Here is a 25,095-nt window from a genome sequence, read left to right as displayed (position 1 = left end):
TAACAGCTTTTCCACAGACACAGGTATACATCCATTCTTGGAACTCCTGCACACACACATGCACACACACACGCACATACACGCACACACACACACACACACGCACACACACATGCACACACACACACACGCTCTATAGGCACTCTACTGTTGCCCCCATGCTCACTCCTACCATGATCATCTCTCATACTCAACTCAGCCTTGGTCTCACTCGTGCCTACAGGAATCCCTGCTGCCCTTAGAACACAGAGGATGCCCTGCTTTTGAGTGGAATCCCTGTCAAGCCCTTAAGCCCAGGTTAAGCTCTGCTCTGTAGTGCCCCTGCCTTCTAACACTCCTTTAACTGCCTGGAGGCACTGTCTCCCAACCCCCAGTATGCTGTCAGCCCCTGTGATAGGACATTTTTGCTTTGTTCACTATAATGATCTCAGCTTTCATAACAAGGGTTGGCTTACTATTGCTTAAAATCATATCCAGGAATTGGGTAGGATTTCCCCCAGCCTTTTCAGCCTCCCTCAGTGGGACTTGCTTAACAATGCATTTCTCCCAATGTGCCTCCCCCACCAGATACAGCTCCTTAAGGCAGAGACTGAGTCTGCAGCAAGCTACAAAGACTCATGTCCAAGCACAGGCTGGGCACAAAGAGTAAAGCCTAAGGCATAGCAGATCCCAGGGTACAACAATCACTCTACGATGTTCAGGCACATCTGGACGATAGGACTGCTTGAATAAACTACTCAAAGTCCAACTGCCTCAGCAAAGAGCCATGTAGGCTGCCTTCTCCTCCCATCAGAACCCTAATGTGACTCTTCCTAGCCACTCCCTTGCACATTCCCAGGGTCAGGGAGCTTACCTCTTCCCAGCTGACACCTCCTCCCTTACAGCATCACTCTGTCAGCCTGGCTTTCCTAAGGTCCAGCTTCCCATGGGAAGCAGGAAGTAACCAGGAGCAAGGCAGGAGAAAAGGCAGGCCCCTTCAGAGCAGTCCTGGATATCTTCCGTACAGCCTTAGCCAGCCATGGGAAGAAGGGCTCTCACCTCTGGCCTGTCTCAGATTAGCAAATGAGTTCAAGGTGCTCAGATACCCAATACCACACATTATCTCAGGAGCCTGACCAAAGTACAGAGGCATCCTGGAGAAATCCTTGGGCAGTCTTTCCTGGACTTTTTTGCCTTCTTGCTTCACCCAGTCACCACAGAGTCCCCTTTATCACATCTCCTACCCATCACTGAACCCTACCAAACTCATCCCCCACATCCCTATCCATTCAGACAAAGGCCTGCTTCCCTTCAGATCCCCTGTTCTTCTCCTCTGGACATCTCCTAAAAGAACTGGGGAGGAAGCTATTCTGACTCCTTCACAAGGAAAGGACCACATAAGATGCAGCCCTCCTGAGCCTGAGCTGCAAGAAGACTGGATGGATGGGCTGGTCTTCAGCTAGGGTGGCTGCCCAAAGACCTGAGAAGCTGCTATTCCTGAGCCGGATGGACTCCCAGGGTGTCTCAGACTACAGCCAATCATTAACTTGTCCTTCCTGGACACACGCCCCTCCCTGGGATTTTCAGAGCAGAGCCTGTTTGGGAAACTGAGGTAAGACAATATAAGCCACAGGGATCCAAAACCCTATACTCAGCCAACTCACAAACCTTTCGAGGATCCTCAGTCTGTGCCTTCAAGGCTCTGAGAAACTTGTACGGCTTCATGTTCTAAAAATTTTTTCAAAATTTGTGCTGCTCACCATTCTATGAATTCAAAGCCCTGGAGGTCTCAGAGTGCAAGAGCCCATGAATTTTAATATTCTTTTACACTAACATCATGACATAGGCAAGACTCTCACATCTGGGTTTCTATGGCCTTTGGAACTTGCCGGTTTATGGGTTGAGTCTCTGAATACCAGGGAAGGGGCAACTGGAAAGGCCTTTAGAAATAACACCCCTCTCCCTGGTAGTGCCAACAGCCACAGGGAGTCCCAGATTTCGAGGACAGGGAAGGAACTGGGCCAGTGCAAGTGACTCAGTCCAATGTCACCATCCTAACAAGCACCCATACAGTTCATTCTCATTTCTCAGCTGCGGGATCAGCTGGCCTTCCTCGGGTCATAATGGATAAATGAGAGAAACCATGAGCAACAGCATAGAGCCAGGCGTGCACAGGAAAAGACAACATTTACTGTCCCCCACCCCAGCAAGCCTTGCAGTTCCTGGCAGGATGAGTGCCCATGGTTTAGGCACAGGATGTTTAACCCAACACTCAAGTGACATGTTACTGCTGGCCTTGGCTTCCCCAAGGCCCATCCTGGCTCTTCCCTCCCCATCCCATGGTCCCTTAGAAAGTGAGGCCATGAGCCATGGAGTCTCTCTCAGCCTTACGATCAAATTGTACAGGCCAGGATTTAGGCTATTGTGGTCATGGTGACCTCTACAAGACCACCTTAGCAGGAAGAACCAGCCGATGCCCTATTCACAGGATTCAGCAACAAGGAGGGGCTGAGAATAGACTAAGGGACTCCACTTGGTTCTCTACTCTGGGAGCCTTGAAGGCTGAAAGGAGAGTTTGTCCAAGCTACCCTTTTAGGTTTGTTTCCAGTTACCACCCCCCACCACCACCACACATACACACCATCACCACCAGGGGACCAAGTCCCACCTTTGTGGTACTCCTATGGCAGAACCATCTCCAGATATGGCTCTTGGTTCTTTCTAATCATCCTGCATATGTGAGGCTCTCCAGTCTCCCCTCTTTGCACAATCTCCCACGCCTGGGAACCTTTGCTCTTCTCTTCCAGTTAAACACGGAAGAAAAGGAGCGGCAGGGACTGTCCTCACCCTTGATCTGTCTTAGATTATTGGTGACATTTTACAATTGGTGAGTTGAGGTCACTGTCTAAATTCACACAGCTAGGAATGGTGGAACAACCAGCTGCCTCCAGTTCTCCAAGCTCTTGTTCCTTACAGCAGACTGGCTTCTGGCAGGAGAGATAGGGGCCTCCCTCCTGGTAGCCTCCTTTTCCTACCCCAGTGGTCCCAGGTCCTTTCTTCTCTTGCTTTCTGCACTGGAAGCAGCCACATTCCCTGATTGATCCAAAGTCACTTGATCAGCAGACTCCCGTATTGGGACCAGGAGATGTGGTGTTCCGTTTCTAAGCACCCGTCGCTATGGAAGCCAGGTGCTGCAAGCCCAAGGCCTAGCAACAAGGCATGATGTGGGGCGGAGGGCATTATCGGGGGCTTTGGAGGCAGCCAGCAAGAGAACAGGCTACATCCACTCTCAGGCTGGAGGCTTGGACCCACTACTGTGCAGGGCTTGTACAGAGAGAAAGGAGGCGGAGAGGTTAAGTCCATACAGGACCCAAGAGACAAGACCAAAGATTAGAGCTGAGAAACATGTGGAACCAGACAAAGGGAATCCGGGGACTAAAAGGAAGAGGCACGATCAGGAAGACAGGTGTGGGGCAGCAGGAGCAGATGAGCCGGCCAGACACAGAGGCAGAGCCGGAGGCCAGTGCTGAAGAGACACCAGCTCTCACAGAGACCCTCTGCCTAGCTCTGGGCCCAGGTGCCAGAAAGTGAGGAAGAGTCTCTGAGGAGTGACAGAGATGGATGGATTCGTGACAAGAGATTAGTCAGAGGCAGGAGGCAATATAGTGACAGTAATAAAGGAAAAGAGAACAGGGGACAGAGGGGGTGAGCCTGCCAGTGAAGACCAGACAGGGAGGCAGAGCAGACAGCAGTAGGGACAAGATGGCAGAAATATGAGGACAAGGGCACTGAGGCCACCAGCATCCTGAGCTGGCCCCAGTCCTGGGTGCTTCCTCCTCCATCTGCCCGTAGGTCACACAGACATCAACAGCCTCTTTCTGCCCCTTCACTATCATTTCTTCCTAAACACAGAGTCATCTAGACACAATCCCTCAGCAAAGAGACTGATCAGGGGCCTTTGCCCGTCCTACCACTGCTGGGACAAAGCAAAGCAGTGTCAAACAGCGGATAGTCAGGCTTTCGGAATGGGAAGCAAAACTCCCCACCTAGCCTCTGTCAGCCACTCCAGCTGCCCAGGAAGGCTCTGGAGGCTTTTCATACAAACCACATTTGTCTCCCTACAGACGGAACAAGATGACATAGCCGAAGATGGAGGCAGACCTCCTGCCCTGGAGATTCCCTGCCGTCTTCCTCAACAGACTTTTTCAGGGCACTGGGGACTCACTGGGGACTCACTGGGGACTGAGGACAAGTCAAGCAGCTAGTAGAGAAACAAACCCAGCTGCCCATCTCAGGCTGTGGCAGGAAAGGCAGAACAGCTTGGCCTCCAGGGATCAGGAAGTGGCAGGTGCCTGGCAGGCAGCATCTCATTTAATCCTCTTTGTGCCTGGGGTATAGGTACAGGTGACTGATCCCCTAGAGGGAAGCCATTTGCCTTAACCTTCTCAGTAGCCAGCAGGCACTGAGCCAGGTCTTAAACCCTAGTCTTCTAAAGCCAGTGTGAATGGAAGGGCCCAGGCAAAGTCATGGGAGGTAGGGACATCTAGGAAGGGGTGACCCGAGTCTGCTCAAGGTGCCTCCTAGGAAGGATGTGGAGTAGCCCAGGAAGATCAAGTCCTGCTAGAGGCCACTACCCCTTCATGAGGAGAGTCCCATGTCCCCATGTCAGGATGTGACAGTAATTAGCTAGACCCTATCAGACATTAGCCTTTGCCAGGACCCATGGTAATTGTTTCTCTAGCCCTGTGGAGGCACTGAGAGCCTGTTCTGGGAGCATAGTTGCACTCAGAGGTACTCATCTGCCTCATCCGCCTCTCTCTTTTCAGGCTCTTGGAGGAGGACCAAGACAAAGACTAATTAAGTGCCTACTATGTGCCTTGTGGTGTGGAACACCTGACATTTATCATTTCATTAAGTTACCCAGAGGTCTCTGGAGGCCACTGTCTGTGCTGGCCCATCTCCATACAGTTCCCACTCCCATAGTTACCACAATCAGGCAGTCTTCGTGGCATCCCACCTAACTACATTCCCTAAAACTGCCTGTGAGGCAGAGTGAGCTGTGAAGTGCCGGTGCCAAGGGTACCTGCAAACTGAGAGGTTATCTCTCCCTTCTGTAGTGAGGGCGCATGGGGGAGCAAGGGAAGAGTGGGCTGGTAGTGGAAGGATGGACTGCTACACACCAGCTTTACCCGACACACTGTATACTGGGTCTGGGCCACAATCCAGAAAATCGACCCATGGCGCCATCCTCCCCTGTGCCCCAGTTCCTGGAAGGCGATGCTAAAGGGATGATTGATCTGTCTCCCAGCCTCCTCCTCTGCTGCGTCTTCCTGGGCAGAGGAAGGTAGCCTCTTCCATGAAGACCCCTCCCTCCTGGCCAGCCTGTGCCACAGCCAGGGTGAGAGCCTAGGGTCAGCCCGGGAATAATAAGCAGTGACCCTCATTCTCCTCTACAGCCTCCCATGGCCATTGCTCCAGCATCTGGACTAGGTGGACGGAAGCTGCGAGAGCCAGTGTGGTACATCATGTTCACATGTGCACACATACATGTGTACACAGGCAAGCTGATAGAGTAGGAATTGTGAACACAAGATGTGAGCAGCGCAGGTCCAGGTTCAAATCCTACCTCATCCATTTCCTACATATGTGTGCCATCCACATCACCCAGCCTTGTCTGAGCCTCAGTTTCCTTATCTGTACAGAAAGGTTAACAATAACATCAAACAGTTGGATGAATGAGAGGACACAAGTGAGGTTCAGTCAGTGTTTCCCATAGAATAGTTTTGATATACAAAAGCTTTTATTAGTGTAACTGTATCTGTGGGTTGGTATGCTGTGTAGGTGTCCTTGAGAGGCCCAGGAAAGACTTCCCACACACTAGCAAAGGTGTAGGAAATGCTCCTTAACTACCAGGTCCCATAAACTGGGGCTTAGCTACAAAGGAGAACTTGCTGTGCATCCCCTGAAAAAGAAAATACCCGTGCTAAGCAAGGTTCTAGGAGATGAATGGCTCGGCAGCCACCAGGCAGGACCAGTGATTAGGAGGCTCACAGCCCAGCATCCGGAGAGGAATGGGAGGGAGGCTGAGTTGTGGGGCCATCCATCAAGGCTGGCAGTCCCAGTAATGCTGTGCAGCAGGATGGGGAAGAGGAAAGAGAGCTTTAAGATGGGGGAAGTGTAGATGAGCTAGGGCAAGGCAATCAGGCCTGGCCCTGATATGCTGCAACCCTGAAGGAGTCACTGTTGCCTTGAAACCTCACTTTCTTTATCAGGAAAATGGGGCTAAAGGACTCTTTCTTTACTTTTTCAGGCTCCATACCAGGCTAGGGTCCAGAAAAAGTCCTAAGGGCTACAGGGACACCTTTATCTCCAAGTGACCAGTTTAATCAAAGGTCCCTGGGGGTTGGGGAGGAAGAAGGAGGAGAATAGGTCCTGAGTAGGGAGCCCAATGACCCAAAGTATGGTTTGGGGTATTTTGTTGTTTGTTTGTTTACTTTGAGACAGGGTTTCTCTGTGTAGCCCTGGCTATTTTGGAACTCCCTGTGTAGATCAGGCTAGCCTCAAATTCACAGGGATCCTCCTACTTCTGCCTCCCAAGTGCTAAGACACAAACATGCACCACCCCAGTAGGCTCCAAATACCCGATTTGAATCCATTTCTGGCCCTCATCCCTTCCTAAACACCATCAAACGCTCTGATTTCCAGACCTTGCCCTGGATGCCCTGCAGCTTCAGGCTTCAGTCAGCCAGCAGGCTGACCCAGGCAGGAAAAGTCCGCAGCACAGACCTAATCCACGCAAATTTCATTCAAACCAAGAACAAAGCCCCTGCCAAGCCTGAGGAAACAGTTACCTAAGAAGATGCTGGCCAGCAAGACCGGGGCAAGAGCTTCTAGCTGGAACCTGGCAGAGTCTGAATGTTTGGCTGTCCATCGCTAGTAACCTAAGCAAGTTTGGACAAGTCACTTCCTGCCTCTAGGAATTATTTTTCCATCTCTAAAACAAGCGCTCCCATTTAAAAGTCAAGCAAGCAACAATGAGAACCTCCATGGTCCCTTTCCGTGCCATAAACAGGATATCCCTCACTACCTCCCTCCTGCAGATGTCGACTCCCTCATGCTCTCTTATACGCCCTTCAGGCTTCTCCCTATCCCTCCATGTTTGGTTTTCCTCTCAGAAGCCCTCCTCACTCAAGAGGGGCCAGAAGTACCCCTTTCCCAGCAAGGCTGCTGGCACAGTTAACCCAGACCCTCCTCTGGCCTCTCGCACACCAGAGCTCTCAGACAGGATGTGCCTGTCCCTCTAGCTCACTCAGCTCCCCATGATGCAGAGAAGGTCAAGGCATGTACTGCAGGGGCTCAAAGAAAGTAGGAGGCAGAGAAAGAAGGTAGGTGAGGAAGAAACGAAAAAGGAGATGAGAGACATAACTGCGGCAAAGGTTCCTCTGGCTCTCATGACCTACTCTCTACTCTTGCAAAGCCCAGGCCCTGGCCCAGACTCTATCCCCTCCTCTGCTATCCCTTTGGCTCTAACCCCTGTCAAGCACAAACATACAAGGGGGGCCAAGGGGAGTCTTTGGCATCTGCCCCAGCACCAATGGAGGCTAAGGTCATCAGTACACAGTTGTCATAGTAATGTTGGTTGCTGTCATCACACATTCATCACCTGAGCTCTGCAAGGCCAGCAAGGTGTGAGGAGTGCTGGTCAGAGCTGATCAGATCTCCTGGGCTTTGGGGAGGGCATGAACTAAACCCCACCCAGCCCAGCTGTGCCCTCCTCTCACCCTCTGCAATCCAAGTGAGATACTCCAGCCTACTGTAGCATCTACTGTGTATCCAGCTCAGTCTAATGTAATTCAGTAGAACCGGTGGTGGAAATATTGCTGCCCCAGCTTCTGCAGTTGGGTACCTAGACAATAATAAGGCAGAGGAGATGTGCTCAATATGCCATTGGGGCTGCGGAAGGGAAGAGACAGAAGAAGGTCATATGTCATGACCTCTAAAGGTTACTCATTTAGTTCAGAGAACATGCAGGATCAGAATTATTACCCATTACAGAAGCCTGGATGCCCCCTCTGCCTGAATCCTCCTGACTAATCCTTAGCCACACTTCACCCCAACCCTTAGGCCCTCAACATGACCTACCTACTCCACTCTCACATCTCTAAGTTTGAGAAAGTCTAATACTCTATTGCGGGGTACTGGACTGGAGTTCCTCTTCATTCTACCCTGAATGGTGGCAACCACAATAGGAAGATCATCCCATCACAGATACTCTGGGGACCACCAGAAGAAAGTAGCAATCAGTCCCAGGGATGGGAGCTATCCACAGTGCTGAACCCTCCTAGCCTGTCCTTACAGGAAGCTCACCTTTTCTTAGGGGAACCCATCAGCTCTTCAGCACAGAGAGGCAAAGCCAGACTCCCACACATCAGGTACCTCAAATGCCCTCCATTTCTTGCATTCACAAAACTTCAGGAAGGAGCCAGAGAGATGGCTTGGCAGGTAAAATTACTTGCTGCTCAAGCCTGATGAGCCGAGATTGATCCTTGGAACCTCCCTAAAAGGTAGACGACAGAACCAATGCTACAAAGTTACCATCTAACCTATACATGCCTGCTATGGTGCACCTGCCCTCCCCATCCCTGCATGCATGTAATAACAAAATTCAGTTACATGAGGCTTTTATTGAGCACCTAGGATATACAATCCTATAATGAAGCTCAAAATACAGTAGTAATAAAACAGATCTGATTTCTGATTCTGTCCTTTGGGAGCTTGGATCTGATAGAGTCAACACTGGGGTCTGAGTCTCTCTCTCTCTCTCTCTCTCTCTCTCTTTCTCTCTCTCTCTTTCTCTCTCTCTCTCTCATGCAATACACACACAGACACACAGATACACACACACCCTTATTGACACATATTGGCCTTATGATGTGCACTCAAGCCAAGTAGAAAATGTATGTCCATTTTACAGTGGGAAATGGAAAACATTTGGGGTGACAAGGGAGCTAGCCCAAGGCCACAGAGCTACTGATCATCAAAGGTAGGTCTTAAACTCAAAATATGTCTGCCTCCTAAGAGGTGAGGGGATCACAGACATAGTCCCTGTCCATCAAAGTTTATAATCTACTGTCCTGCCCTGTAGTCGACAAGCCCACAGCAAAGGATACTCCAGTCTGACTGGAATGCCTCCTGCTGCAGCTCTGACTTGGTTAGGGCTCAGCAGGATGGGAGATCAGCTTTCATCAGCTGTGGTGCCTCCTAGCCCTTAATCTGCCCCCACCTTGCACAGAGGCCTCCCCCTACCCAGCATGAGGGAGTGAGGTGTATGCTCTAAAAATACCTTAATCCCTCCCTGCTCTCGCTCTAATTAAGCTGAGTGAGTCACTACTTTAAGTAATTTATTGCTAGTTACATAATTGCTTTAATATTTGGTTCTAGAACTGGGGAACAAGAGTGGCCCCCTTCTTTTCAGGGAATTGGTAATCCAAAGAATGGAGTTGGTGGTCCCTGGTGGTGGTGGGCAGTGGGGCCATCCTGGTCAGGCCTTTGTTCTAATCTGGGCCCATATATGTTCATCAGGGCCCCCAGACAACACCTGGAGAAGCAAACTTGTGGAAAGGCAGACCCTGTACTCCCTGTCCCCCAATCTGGGCCTTCTGAGGACACGACTTCAGTTTCATATCCAGGGTTTGCCATCATCAACCACATCTTAAGTATCCTTTATACTGGCTGCCCTTGTCACCTTGGCAGTGGAAGAAATTAAGGCCCAGAGAGGGTGACCAGCTCCCTAGCACCACCCAGCATGTACAAGGCAGTCTTACTATATGTGACCAAGTTGTCAGGGCACCTCTCACAGTCCTACCCCAGTCTATGCACATACACATGCACTTGCACATGCACACACACACACACACACACACACACACAGAGATATACAGGCATGCATGCATACACACACATATAGACATACAGAGAGACATGCACACACACATATGCAGATGCACATACACACATGCACAGATACAGACATACACACAGAGACACACAGAGAGATATGCATACACATATACACACACACTCACATGCACACACGCAGAGATAAAAGTACACACAGACACACAGAGAGACACACAGATGTGCACACAGACACACAGAGACATGCATACACATGCACACACACACACACACGTACGTGTGCAATTCACTACAAAAGGGCACAAGAGAGCATTCTGAGGTGGAGGATAAAATGACGAGATGGCTCTGTAAGCGAAAGTGTTCACTGCTCTTGCAAAGGACCTGAGTCTGGATCCCAGTACTTACACAGTGGCTCACAACCACCCATAACTCCAGTTCCAGGGGAGTCACAACTGTCTTTTGACCTCTGCAGGCACCAGACACATATGTGGCACACTTATAATATGCAGGCAAACACTCATATACTTTAACATAAAAATAAATCTTTTTAAAAATGCCTTTCTTAATTTCAAAGGTGATTACATGACTACAGACTTACTAAAATTAATTATACTCTTTCATTAGAGGTTTTATTATATGTAAGTTTTTCCTCAATAAAACACGTACTTTTAAACATTTAAAAAGAGAAGTCCCATCCTCACCCTCTAGGCCCTCACAGCAGGAACAGCTATGCTGAGACTCAGGCGGAGCTGAGTAGCAATAGTGTGTGCTTAGTAGGTGCTCACTGCACAGATGTTTGGTTTGCTCAGTGCCAATTAGCGAGGTGTCAATAGGCACCTCCTGTGTGCACCTGCACATCCTTGGTCTCATTAGCTCATTTCCCACTTTCCACAGACCATGAGAGGGCCCCAGTGCATGCTAGGTGCAGTACCCACGTGGTCCCAGTTCATCCTCACAGCAGCCCTAATGAGGTGGGTGCCAAGATCATGCTCACCCACAGAGGCAGGAACAAAGGTGGCAGGACTCGCGGGTCCTGCCACTGGGATGTGGCAGGCCTTCATGCATAAGTACCTCCCACTGCTTCCCCTGATGCCTCTAAATTACACAGCTTAGGTAGCTGTATGTGTATGTGTAGGCCATGCTGTCTGAGCCCATGGCTTGACTGAAGAAGTAGAAGCAGAAGCTGAATGTGGTGGTGCCTACCTGTAATCCCAGAAATGAAGGAGGTGGAGAAAGAATTGAGAGTTCAAGGCCAGCCTGGGCTACACTGAAAGACTCTGAGCCAAACCACAAATAAAATAAAGAAGGAAAAGCATGAACAAATGGTGAGCGGGAGGGGGAAGAGAAGGAGATAGGAGGGGTGGAGGACACAGAGGAGGACACGGAGGAGAGGAGAGCATGGGAGAGGAGAGGGGAGGGGACAAAGGCGAGGGGAAAGGAGAGCCCAGGCACACTCCACATAAATGAACGAGTCTAAGAGAGTTGGTGAGAGGCAAGGCCAGCTGGCAGAAGGAGGGAACTGGGTTAGCCCAAGTGGGGGGGGGGGCGGACATAAAAGAAACCACAGTGTCTGAGAGAAGGAGGCAGCAGAGGCTTCGGTGCCTTCTGGGCCCTAAGCAGCAGGGCTCCCTCCATGCTGTCAGTGACTCATCCCTTTCACATTAGCCTCTGTCCAGTTTCTCAGTTTAATGGCCCGTTCACGCCCACTGCCACAATCTCACTGGATATGGGAGGACAAAAAACAAAATCCCTCACCCCAGATTTGACAAAAGCCATGTGAAAAATAATTAATGATACCTTCAAGGTTGATGGGGGACACAAAACAGGTCCTATCATGATGGGGACCATAAGTGGGGAATAGGTCTTCATGGAGGGAGGAGTTTTAAAAATACATTACACACTGAAGAGGGGAATACTGGGGACTAAAAGTTTAGGTGGGTATGAGAGAAGGGTAATGAGGGTGAGGAGGAGATGGGATTGGTCTAACTAATCCTAAAGATGTATGAAAAGCATTACAGGAATCCAGTACTGTCTAAGTTAGCTAAAATAAATACTTTTGGAACATTTTTTTAGTTTATGTGTATGTGCCTGTTTTGCCCTCTTTTGGCCTCTGCAGGCATCAGGCAGGCACATAGTACACATAATGTACTAGGTCAGTCTTAGATGAGCCTGTGTCTGTTGTTTAACATAATGTGTACTATGTGCCTGCCTGATGCTTGCAGAAGCCAAAAGAGAGTAACAGATCCCCTGGAACTGGAGTTACAGATGGTTATGGATCATCATGTAGGTGCTGGGAACAACCCAGGTCCACTGCAAGAGCAGCAAGTGTTAACTGCTGAGCCACTTCTCCTGCCCTCTGTATTTTTGAAAAGGAGTTTGAAATCAGTCATGATGTTGCATGCCTTTAATCCCAGCACTCAGGAGGCAGAGGCAGGCAGGTCTTTGTGAGTACAAGGCCAGCCATAACTAGTTCCAGACTGGTCAGGGCTACATAGTAGGGGCCTATCTCAAAAAGAGGGGCCTTTGAAAGGAGGTACCCTGAGTCAGTTAACAATGCTATCCCCTGGAGACAGTTATATTTAAGCTAAAATCTCAGTACCAAGGCATAGGGTACCTGGCCTTGATTCATTGGTCAGAGAGTCCCCAGAAGCTCCCAGAACACCACAAGCTATTGCCATTGCTCTTGATTGCCTATCATAACTAGGTGTTAAAATCCTATTACCAAAGACACCATACATTTTGGTTCCAGGACATAGAGGAATTAACCTAGAACAGGTTGGGAAACTTTCTCCCACCTGTCTAGCTCTTGTAACAACAGAATCCATGAGACAAGCTACTGTATCATTAGACAGGCTACTGTATCATTAGACAGGCCACTGTATCATTAGCTAAAGGAGAGAAGACATCTATAGTTAACTCAGCCCTGGACTCTGCATGCTACAACACTAACCTACCAGGTAAGATGTGGTGCATAACGGCATGAGTGTTACAGGTAACCAACTGCTTTCTGATTGGATCTGAGGCCTGCTCTACAGTAAAGCATTCATACTGGCACTGTATAAACTTAACCCCATGGCCATAGGTCATAGGCCATAGGGAACAACCCTCTATGGTTGTTTTGTTAAATGGACATATTGTCAAATTGCTTTCTAAATATTTATGTTTATACCTATAGATTTATGCTGCTCTCAGCTTTGGTCAGAGAAGCTTCTTTTTGCAGTGGGCAGCTGTTAATGCAGGCACATAACTGGTCAGAGTGCCAAAAAATAAGTGCTAGAACTGCTCAGTCCTAAGTCTATGTCAATGCATATATATTGATATCAATATGCATGTATATATCATCTATATTGATACATCCATGGTGTGTTGGCTTCTGGGAAGTCCCCTGAAAGAGGAGATATTGAGACCAGAGTAAAAGGCAGGGATCATCAAGGAAGGAGTTTCCCCTAATGGAAACAGACCCAGACAGTGCTTGGGTCTGAGTTTGGGAGTGCGATTTCCTGGGATGCAGCATGCGTGAGTTGAATCCCACCCATGCTGTCTGCTTGAGTCGGTGAGCCTGCTCTGTGGGCTTGGATGTGTCTAGTGGTTCTCTCCTGTTTCTATGATGAGCCTGTGTCTGTCGTTCAACACACACTGATGACTGCCGTGTGCATGGTGTCTCTTTGTGTGCCGTGAGCTTCTTCATGTAGGGAGATATGAATTGAGTTTGTTTCTCCCTGACAACCCGTGTTGGTGTTTGTGTCCCTAAGTCTAGATTCTCGGTGTCTTGTGTGTTTGTGGTCCTGACACCTAATTCATCAGGTCAGGCGGCTGGAGCTGGAGGAAGAGGCTGAGCAGGAGGTGATGCAGCTAAAGGACCCAGCTGCCCACGGTAGCACCTAATGATCACTACACACTGAGTGGAGCTGAAGGTAGCTAATTATCCCTGATAATGAGTCAAGGCTCAAGGCCTATTGGAAGCTGAAAAAGTTCCCGCTGGTGTGTGGCAGTGATGAGGTGGCTGAGCCAGAGTCCCTAGCCCTTCAGCATCATCACGAGGGAGCCACCCTCACTGACTCATCTCCCAAGAAGGCCAGAGCCAGGGCTCAGGACAGCAATAAGGATGGACGCCTCAGTCAGGAGGAAGCTCTTCAAGAGAGAACTTGGTGTGGACTTGGTATTGCTGAGGTCACAAATATAACCAGGAGATGAAGAGCAGTGGCCCAACTTTGATCTCCAGGGGGAGAGAGTTGGGGAGTGTGGCCTACGGGTAAAATTGCCTGGGTGTTCCAAGAATGTACAGCAGAGGCAGCATGAAGCAGGGAGGGCTGTCTCTGCAGACAGCAGGAGGCAGGGAGGGATGTCCCTGCAGATAGCCTGGGTAAGGGAGAGCTGTCCCTGAAGGAGGATCCGGAGCATCAAAGAAAAATGACCACAACTCAGGTCAGTGAGCCAGAGTAGAGCTGACATGACCCCTCTGACCCATCAAGGCAACTTACACGTCTTCAGCCACCTCTCAGGGGGGCTTCTGACCTCTCATCTGGATCAACACAGCATCCCCTCTCAGGCTACTTAATCCACCTAACCCCAGAGTAATTGTAACTTGACTCCACTGAAGCCCTCCTCTACTTCCTGATGGGAGCTGAGAGTCCACATCTGCCTCTCTATCCCCAAGTTCTTCCTCCTGCCCCAGAGTCCTGTACCTGTCACCCCATCACTCAGGTAAAGGTAAACTCCAGCATCACTGGGAGGCATCTTAGTAAGCCACTCCAGTACTCACATCTGGGCACTCCTGTCTTCAACACAGCAGGGCCAGGACCATCTAGTCTATCTCCATGGGTTGGGTGATGAGCACAGACAGGTACAGCATACTAGGCATCATCGAAGATGGCTGAAATGCCTGAGTAGGTGGCATAGTAGAGTGCAGAGCCCATGAGTGATCCTACAAAGGAAATTCCTTAGCAGCACCCTGCTACCTGATGAAGCACAGATAGGAGGAGCAACAGGCAGGGCAGGAAGGCATTCCCAGGCTGACAGCAACCACATACATGCATATGGGGGCCCTTAGAAGGCACCCAAAAGACCAAAGTCAATGTGAGAGCAGAGGTTTGAAGGCTAGACCTGGCTTTGATATGAACTCTGAGGATCATTCAGGTGTGTGACTGTGGGCCAGCCTCCACCCTCTCTGGACTTTGTCTTCCCATCATCCATTTGTCCTTGCAGATTCAAGTTCAGTCCTTTCCTGCCAGGAGGATGGCCTCTAGCAGTGGCTTCATCCCAGCTCATCACACACACACACACACACACACACACACACACACACACACACACACCATATACTATACCACACACACACATCACACATACACACACCATATACCATACCACATACATACACATACACACACACATACGCACACACACATGCAGACACCATTAATACACAACATCACATACACACACACACACACACACACACACTTACCACACTCCCCCACCACACACATGCACACTATACACACACATCACACAACACAACACAGGCACACACAGACACCATATACAATACCACACACACACACACACCATACCCCCCCATACACATACACTTACCACACCCCCACCACCACACACATGCACACTATACACACGTATCACACACCATACCACACACACACCATGTGCACACACACATACCATATACCATACCACACACACACGCACACACCACACACATACACACCATACCACACACACACCACACACACACACTGTTTACCATACCACACACATACCACACGCACACACACATACCATATACCATACCACACACGTACACACACACCATACCACACACACACATACCACAACCACACACCACACACCAAGCTACACACACCACATGCACACCACACACATACACACTTACCACACCCTCCCACCATACACATGCACACTACACATACACATCACACAATACAACACAGGCACACACACACGTACACCACACACATACCACACATACACCCACCCACACACATATACACCATACACATACACACCTCCCATACCACACACCACTCATACCACACCCACACACACCCACACACATATATACACACATACCACACAACACACACACACACACACCACTTCCAGATGAGTTCTGCTGATGTAGATGGGGTGCTGCTTCAGGAGAGCAGAGAGAGTGGAAAGGGAGAGAGCTTAGCACCAATAAGGAGTCACCACTCCTATTGTCAGGCAGTGGTGACCCTACTGTCACTTGCAGCCCCTTCTCCAGGCCTAGACTCTGCCTCTCCAGTCCAGTGTTCCTCTTGCCCCTAGGCCTTCCCACTGCTGGTCTAGGGGCCTCGACAGGAAGCCCCGCCTCAGCACAGCTTATAGGGAAACTGCTTGAGAGGCATTTGGGTTGTTCTCCACACCATGGTACTGGCTCCTTGAAGACTTGTCGAGGTGATTAAACAAGCAGTTTCTAAGATTTTATAGAGCACACTCTGGAGACATCCCTTCCCTCTTCAGGCTGTGGTATTGCAGGCTGGAAATCCCAGCCGTCCTGGGGGAGTTGCAAAGAGACCAAGAGCCCAAGGCTATTCTGACTACATAGTAAGTTCCAGGGTACCCTGAGCTACAATGAGACCTTGTTTCAAAGGGGCAAAAATAAAATAAAATACATATAAACTAAATGTTTAAAGTAAATAAAGAAAAAAAACACTTCAAAAACATTTCTTCTCTCCACTTGGGCTGCCACTCAGAGCTTTAAAGCAATTCTGAATTCTCGGACATGGTAAGGGCATTAGTACTCCTGCCTGCTCCGCACCTCTCCTACCCCAATTCTTCCGCCTTGGATGATGGGGGTCGAATGAGCGCAGGTAGGAGACACTGGGGCTTCTAGTTCCAAAGCTCAGGAGGACAGAGTTCTCTCTCGTGCCAGGGAAGGTTTTCTCCGTTTCAGTCTTTAGTCGGGCCAAGTAGCCTCCCATCCTTGCACTAACTAGCAGAGCTGCTAAGGAGCCCAGTGGAGCCCTGCCTCCCCACGCAGCTTCCTGTGGTCCCTCCACGAAGCTACTGCTGGAAGTTCACTTTAGTTTGCAACAAAATTCTTGGCAGGTGGAGCCCGTGTGTAGCCTCCTGATGCATGAGCGGAGCACAGCCTATCCCAGGTGGTAGGGAGCTGAGCCTTTTTCCTAAAGAAGCCCCCACGCTGTCCTGCGCGCTGTCGTGCGCCCTGCCCTGGAGCGGAGCTGACTTTCTGGGCCTCCTCATACAGAGCCCAGCACTGTCTCGGCACCCGGAGCTCATGGGGAGATCGTAGGGAACCCTTCAATGGCAGAACAAGAGAAACCTAAAATAAAGGCTCTGTTCAAAATGACACAGTCGAAGCTCTAAAAGGAGCCCCCGCTGCCCTCCCACACACGAACCTATCACTAAACTCCTCTCATGGAGTCCCTGTGTTCTGTGGGATGACAGACTTCACAAGCCTCCGGAAGGCATCTTGCAGCATGCAGAAGCTCTGGTAGAAACTTCAAAGGCAGAGGCCAAGAGGAGTGGAGACACCCAGGTGGAAGTAGGCACAAGCACAGCCTTGGATCTCCTCAGGGTGCCCCAAGTGCCTAAGGGACTGAGGGGGAGGCCTTCCAGGCCAGGCACACCCAGGCTGAGGGGGAGGTCTTCCAGGCCAGGCACACCTTTCTCTCCACTCCAAACCCTATCTCTCTCCCTGATCTCATTGGGGGATTTCACTGTTCCTCTCTGGGCTTTGATAGTTGTTTCTGTATAAGAGGACTGGGCTGGGAGCCCTAAAGCCCTCTGAGCACAGTGAAGGTGTAGTCGTCCTGAGGGGGAGGGGGGATACAACCTCCCCTCCTCAGCCACATCTAGCCTCTCAATCAATGGCCAAAGATTCCAGCCACCCAACCTGAACACGAAGACAATGAGACCATTCCTTAAGACCTTCATGGACTGCAGAGGATTCCAGAGCACTCAGACCCCATTTTGCTTGAGCAGCCTGTCCACCACTGAAGCTGAACTTCTCACAGCCCTCTCTACCCTCAGGTAGGCAGGACTCAAGAGGGAGGGTGATGAGGGGGCCAGACCTCAGTGAGGCCTTACAGCATCAGCAGTACAGGCCTGAAGCCCTTCACACACATGTACTTGCAAATAGATACCCACAGTGTCACTAGAACACGTGTGCATAACACTCTACAAGTGCACACACATGCACACAAGCCAGGCTTGCATACACAACCATCTACCAGGATTCAGATATAAGAATGAACATACAAGCACACATATACAAATATATACACACTTTTTCACAAACACAAGTTCATACCTTCTCCCCCTCTCTGACCAGTATACACATACCTAAGACTGGAAGATCACACTAAGGTACAAACACACACACACACATACACACCAACTAATATTATTCTGCATTTTAGCGTCAGACAAATTTCAAACAATGTAAAAAAGTAAAGTAAAATAAAATAAAACAAAATACACTTAAATGCAAAGGTGTTCTTAAGTCTATTTCCCAATTAGTCAGTCCCTGAACTGTGAGATGGGATCCTCTCATCTATGAGCTTCATTCCTCCAGTATGTCTGCCCCTGCATTGTGAAGTCCCAACTGTTCTCTGTCCCCGCTCCCCATCATGTGTGCCTTTGCAATGGGGCTCCAAGGAGGTGTGGAGCACTGTTACCTCTCTCCTCCATCTAAGCTCCTTGCTCACTCTTCCCTCCTGGTCCTTCCAGCATCCAAGATTGGGGCTGGAGTGGAGTGTGTAGCGACCCCTGCTGGGTTTATGTGACATTACAGCACAGCTCAGTTACACGGTACCGATCCCCAGTGTGGGCAGCAAAAAGGAAGAAGAGGAAGAGAACCCAAGTGTTGGGTGCTCCAAGGATGGAGTTGGGCTTTAGACAGCCTTTGGTCTGTCCACGTCAATCAGTGCTCCCGAGGCTTCAATGCCAACCTCCCTAAAGCCCCATGGTGACATCACTCCAAGCCCTTGGGATGGGAGTTCTGGCTGATTACAGCCACACATCCAAACGCAGCTTGAGATCGGGTCTTTAGGCCTGGGCTAGCTCTCCCCACTCCCCTTGGCCTTATATCCCACAGAATGTAGCTCTTGCTTTCATTGTCCCGGGCAGCTCTTGTTCCTCAACTGAGAAGCTTCATCCCCACTTTGAATTGTCCATATCTTTCCTGTTCTTCAAGGCTAGTGCTTCACCATCTGGACCAATAATTCATGAAAATATCAGGAGCTCTGGGGGCTTGAGCAGCCTGTGCTCCAAGCCTGGCCACGCTCATCCCAGTGGGCAAGTCAGTCCCTTCTTGAATCCTCTGCTCCTTCATCCAGAAAACAGCAGCCTCTTGGGTTTGTGAAGGGGATTAAAGAAGATCATAGCTGTGGAAATCAGGCTCAGGCAGCTGTAAACTTCCCTGTGCATGTGCAAGAGTTCTCATTATGACTTAATCCTTTGATCCCTGCTCCTACCTCCAAACTCAAGCACACAGCAAGCTGACAGGGAGCAGAGAAAGGGTCAAGGCCGCTTTATCTGTGAGCTCCCCAGCCCCCAACCCCTACCCTACCAGGGCCTGCCAACTACTAGCCTCAGCAGCAGGGTGTAGATTTGGCTGGAAAGCGGCTAGACCAAGGGTACTTACTGCCAACTCACACCAAACTACAACTCCCAGAATGACTCAAGCTGCTGTGGGTGTGGCCAAGAGTTTAACCCCTTCCTCAGTGAGCTCTTACTTCCATTGTACCCTCTGGGGGTTGGTCTCAGGTCAGGCAGGTGTAGCCTAGAAAGGTGGTCCTATGTCCATCAGACACCTACCGCCTTCTGCCCACAGAGCATCTGTGCCTCTCACCACACCCACCGCCTCCTGTCTTTCCCACACACTGACGCTCTCTGGGCTCCTAGCCGTGGTCTAAAAGTGTAGGTGAGTGTGGGTGTTCTACAGTGACAGCAGCTAGCCTCTATATGAGCACTCACTGAATTCCTAGCTTCCAGATTCTTCCAAACTATCCTGTGAGGCCAGAAGGCTTATCGCCACTGCACACTTTTTGTTCAAGGTTCAGAGTGAAGTGGAACAACTTTTCCAGGGCCACGTGGTTTTGGGAAGAACCTATGTCTGTTTGACACCTTCCCTCCCCCTACCCCCCAAACACACCCTGTCTTCAAAGCTTCTTCTGAACCAGGAGGAACACCCCAGAAGTCCCAAGAGCCATTCATCTCAGCAACACTAGTGGGAAGTCCTCCCAGATGTAGGACACTGACTCCTTCTGTTGCGCCAAGCTCTAGTTGCCTCCAAAAGGGCAGTGAGACTATCACTTCAGGGACTTCAAGAAGTGGGTCACATCACTAGGGAACTGGCCTTTCCAAGGGAGCGGGCAGCTGAACAATGAGAGATAAACGTGTGAAAAATCCCTGTTACTAAATATATCGACATCCCAAGAGGATTGAGTACTGACAGGGAGCTCGTGGTCCCCATCCTGGAGGCCATAGTCTGTGGGTCAGACAAGCCAGGGCATTAGGAGCAGCATGATGAGGCCATCTTGGCTGCCTGGGCCTGGGGCAGAGGGAGCGAGCGGGAGGCAGCGTGGAAGAAGCAGGGGATGTCTTGTCCTCAGCCCTAACCTGCCAAGCTCAACAGACCGATTTGAATACTGTTTTGCATTCGTTTTCATGATACTTTCTGGAAGGGCTCCCATTCTTCAAATACTGCCTTGCCCTCATTTCCAGGGTCTCTGCTTATTTCTCTCAAACCTTCTCAACCAGTATAATGTCCTTTGGCAGGCCCTGAGCAGGGGCACTAGAAGCAACCAAAAATGTTGCACATTTACAAGATTGTTTACATGGCCGAGATGTCAGAGACACCTCCTTGGCTAGAAGTGCTACCTGTTGTCTAGCCTTGATTCCTTGCTCCTTTTTCAGTGCGTCCTTCCCAGCATACACTTCATACTTAAGCCTCTCTGAACTCTGCTAGTCCTGGCATAAGCAAAGCCATGCTAGCTCTGCTTGGCCCTTGTACATTGTGTGCTCTCAATTTGGCTAGATGTGACTCTTCCTTCGAAGGCTGCACCAGTGGCCCAGGCACAAGAAAGGAAGGTGGCTCCTTCCTCCATCGCTGTCACTGGATCCATCCATGTCCTTTAGGAATGCAATACTCATCTGGGCAGCGGCACCAGGGAAGGCTGCTGAGTGAATGAATGACCCTCCATCACTGAATCCCATCTTCTTATCCCTGGCTGATGTTGGCCACCTGCAGGAGGATCAAGGATGAGTAAAGACCTGCCTCCAACTCTTTTCCATCCTGAGACACTTTCTCCTCCATCAGCTCAGTCACCCAGCCAGCAGATTCCACAGCCCTTCTATGGTGATGGAAAGTTCTTATAATCTATCTTCATTTCCCCTTCAGGCCATGCTTGCTTCTATAGCATGGTTTCTAAAGAAGAGTCAGCCTCTGTCCCCACTCAGCTCACTATGTTTTTCCTAGAAGCTGTTCATTTCCTTCACTCTGCCTGGGATGCTGTCCTGCCTGGGATGCTGTCCCTCGCAGACCATTTATACCCCTGAATGCAACAGCTTAGGATAGGGACAATGACTTAGCATGGAGAGCACATAAAGCCAAGCCAGGTAGTTGAAGTAGACAGCCTTGGGCTGCTTTAAAGGAATGGGTTCCCCAAGCAGAAAGAAGTGAGTATCTTTGGAGTGTGCAAGTCAGGAGATGGACAGGGCAGCCAGCACACCACAGAGAAAGGGAGCAAGGACCACAGGATGGCTCTGACATCTAAGATTTGGAGAAGAAACCTTGTAGAGTAGGGTGGGAAGATGAGGCAGGCATTGAGGAGCTCCTTGGCTGTGTGGGTAAATACAGGAGACACCACAGGGATGCAGTTGAGCCACATTATCAACCCTGACCCATGAGGGATCAAAACTGCAGGATGGGTTATGGGGTTAGAGAGAAGAGACAATCTGTGAGGCTTCCTAGCAGAGGCAATCTATCCAAAAATCTTTACCCATCTCTGCTTCCTGAGAAAAGGGCCACCCTCCTGGAGTGTGGAGACCCTACAAATGCTGGCCCCTTTGGCCCTGTCTGACTCTTTCCACATCTTTTCTGGCTCCTGGTCTAGGTTCTTTCTGTACCTTGACTACAGTGAAATGTCCATACCTTCCTTTTTGGGGAGGGGGGTTGAGACAAGGTTTCTCTGTGTAGCCCTGGCTGCCCTGGAACTCACTCTTTAGACCAGGCTGGCCTTGAACTCAGAAATCCACCTGCCTCTGCCTCCCAAGTGCTGGGATTAAAGGCATGCGCCATCACCGCCCGGCTCCATACCTTCCTATCTTTCTATGTTGTTCTGCTGCTCCTTGCTCGGGAGCATCCTTCAGGCCACAGCCTTCCTCAGAATCTCTTCCATACATCCCTGTGACACTGTGTGGTATCAGTTTCATCCCCATCTCTTTCACACTGAGCGTGCTTTGAGTGTGAAGACCGAGTTAGGGCCTCTAATGACCGAGTCATGGGTACCAAGCAGGTTCTAGGGAGGCCCTGTTGATGAACAAATGAATGAAGTAATGAAGGAGTAAGTGAGTGAAGGAGCCAGGCCGAGGGGATCAGAAGCCAGGGAAATGCAGAGCTGGCAGCAGTATAGCTGAGAGTGAGACTCCAGTCCATTAAGATGGAGAGGGGTACTGATGAGAGTACATTCCCCCCCGCCCGCCATCACCATTTGGCTAGATCCCAGACAAGCCATCAGCAGTCTCTGGGGACAAGAGCTGGAGTGGGAAGCAGGAAAAGTGGCAGAAGCTGCTTGGTGGGTAGGGAGAGCTGGGATTGGAGCTGCAGGGAACATGGACCGTTAACGCCCAGTGAGCTGACCCAGAGCAGCCCAGGAGTCCAAAGGAGAAATGGCCAGGCTACTGAGGATAAGGTCCAGCTCTAGTCTGGCAATCAGGGGAGGCTAGCAAAAGGTAACTGCCACTATCCGCCTCAAAGGTACACTGCAGAAAGCTCTACTCCATCTGCCCCTTGGCTGACTCGTCCGGCTTGGCCCCAGACCTTCTTGAACTGGCCTGGCCCCTGTTCTCCTTTTGTGGGCCCAGCTCTCTAAACAACCTTGACAGTGTCACTGAAGCAGGTGTCTAACACTAGCATAATCTCATGCCCAAATATCCATATCCCTCCCTTGCAGAAAACTCTTCAAGCTTCCCTCGGGACCTCTGTACAAAGCCCAGGGGATCTGGAGTTCGAAGTTCAGCAAGCTGTGGCTCCTGCCCAGGCTGCAGCTACTTCCCACCACATGTCTCGACAGCTTCCTCCCTGTTCTTCCACCCAATCCCACCTCACAGCTTTGGCTTAAGCCATTCCCAGGATACACCACCTGTTAGCTTGTGCTGCTCTTTATTGCTTCGTTATTCTCTAGCTATTTTGCATCTGTGCAGCTTAGGGGGCCCCAGAGGACAGGGCCATTATTGCCTATTTCTTTTCTGCATCTCTCCACAGGGTATAGAATGAATTGTCCTGGGCTCACAGGGGTGGTCACACATTCAGCCACCTCATCCCTCCCTGGGCAGGTCAAAGTGTCCCAACTGTGTATTCAACCATGAAAGAGAAGAACCCCACACATATAAATGGGCATCAATAGGCACACAAATGTGCACCAATTACACAAAGACCAAGATGTACACATATTCTCACACCAGCCCCGTGATCACACACCCACACCAGAACACTTTAGGCGAACACACAGGTCCACCTACACACACATAAAATGCAGTTATTCAAGCACTAATAACACACAACTGTGAATGCACCCCCAAGGAGGCTAACAACATGCATACTGAGTCGCTGTGACAGAGGACACACATTAGCATGCAGGGCAATATGCAAATGACCTGACATGAAGACTTCCTCCTATCCAAGGCAGCCCACACTCACTCAGACATAGGCAATATCTTCCCACAGCCACACACTGATTTTCACAAACCCACGCAGGCTGCTTCACATCCAACCCAAGGACCCCAGAACTCCCAAGACCTCTACACCCAGGATGTCCCTTATATTCCACAGGTGTGTGCATGCATATGCATGTGCGCACGCACACACACACACACACACACACACACACACACACACCACTACCACCACCATCATCTGCTTGACACCTTGGAACTTCTCACAGTGGCTCCTTCATCCACTCATGCAGCTCCTGAACAAAGTGGGAGCTCCGTGGCTCTCACTACACTATCCTGGGATGGATGCTTTGAGGTGAAAGTTGTGTAAAGTAATGTCCCAAATCCTTATTTCCTGATTCTATGGAATGTATTACCCTGATACTCTCTTATTCTAGAATCACTCTTACTTATATGCATCCTCATTCTCTCTTATAAACACACCCTAGACACCTCTACATGCACTCCTGGCAATGACTGTCCTTCTCCAGGGTGCTGAACCACCACTCAGCTATCAGAGCTCCCAGAAACTCCTTGGCCAAACTCTTCACCTCACCCTAAGGATAGTTCAGCCTCCTTCCACCCATCCCCCAGCCAGGAGTCCTTCTTTAGGACCCCAGCTTCATCACCTCCTGGATGGGTGCCAGGCATCCCTCCCCTACACAGAGACCCCTAACTAGGCTGCCATCCTGCAGCCATTCCCAGCAGGATTGAACCTCCCGTGTGGCTGAGCTCCATGTCAACCTCAGTTCGTAGATGGACTCTCCGGACCCTGTCTGTGGTGTCACTCGCTGCTGCTTATCCAGCCCCCAGACCCCTTGCTAGTACTCACGGCTCAGCCGGTCGCGCTGCCGGGTACTGCTGGCTCCTGCAGAGGATGGAGTGGCCGCACGCCTGCCCCATCACTCCTCATCATCTGCCTCCCCAGCCAGACTAAGGTGGCACCTCGCCCCGTCTCCCCTGCCCCCACTGCCTGGAGTTCTGGCTAGGGCACTCCCAGTAGGTACAGGAACCAAGAGCAATGGCTGGTTCTTGACTCTGCCTGTACTCAACACTGGATCCAGCTCTGCTGCCTGGGCTGCTCCGCCTGCTTCTCCGGCTGCTACTGCCTCTGCTGCTAGGCTGGCTCTGGGAGGAGGCTAGAGCAAGTCTGATAATGCAGAAGGGGGAGGGAGCGTGGAGGAGGAACAGAGAGAGGCCCAGACAGAGAGGGAAAGGAGGGAGGAGGAAAAAGAC

General features: G+C 50.3%; 1 protein-coding gene across 4 annotated transcripts in view; it reads right to left on the bottom strand.

Moving 5' to 3' along the window:
* Positions 1-24,996, bottom strand: part of Pde2a (phosphodiesterase 2A) — a 90,284-nt gene extending 65,288 nt beyond the window's left edge. For 2 of the 4 annotated variants that reach the window (XM_031387594.1, XM_031387591.1), the window contains exon 1: positions 24,692-24,996. Coding sequence is in view for 2 of the 4 variants with exons in the window: in XM_031387591.1 (XP_031243451.1) it covers positions 24,692-24,762 (71 nt within the window). In the remaining 2 variants the exon portion in view is untranslated. The remainder of the gene's footprint in view (positions 1-24,691) is intronic. The other 2 variants (XM_031387590.1, XM_031387593.1) reach the window with 2 other exon arrangements.
* Positions 24,997-25,095: the final 99 nt, after the last annotated feature.

The sequence above is a fragment of the Mastomys coucha genome, unplaced genomic scaffold, assembly GCF_008632895.1.
Source record: "Mastomys coucha isolate ucsf_1 unplaced genomic scaffold, UCSF_Mcou_1 pScaffold21, whole genome shotgun sequence".
NCBI classification, from domain to species: domain Eukaryota; kingdom Metazoa; phylum Chordata; class Mammalia; order Rodentia; family Muridae; genus Mastomys; species Mastomys coucha.
Note: the sequence above shows the minus strand (reverse complement) of the source record. Positions and strands in the feature narration are given on the sequence as shown.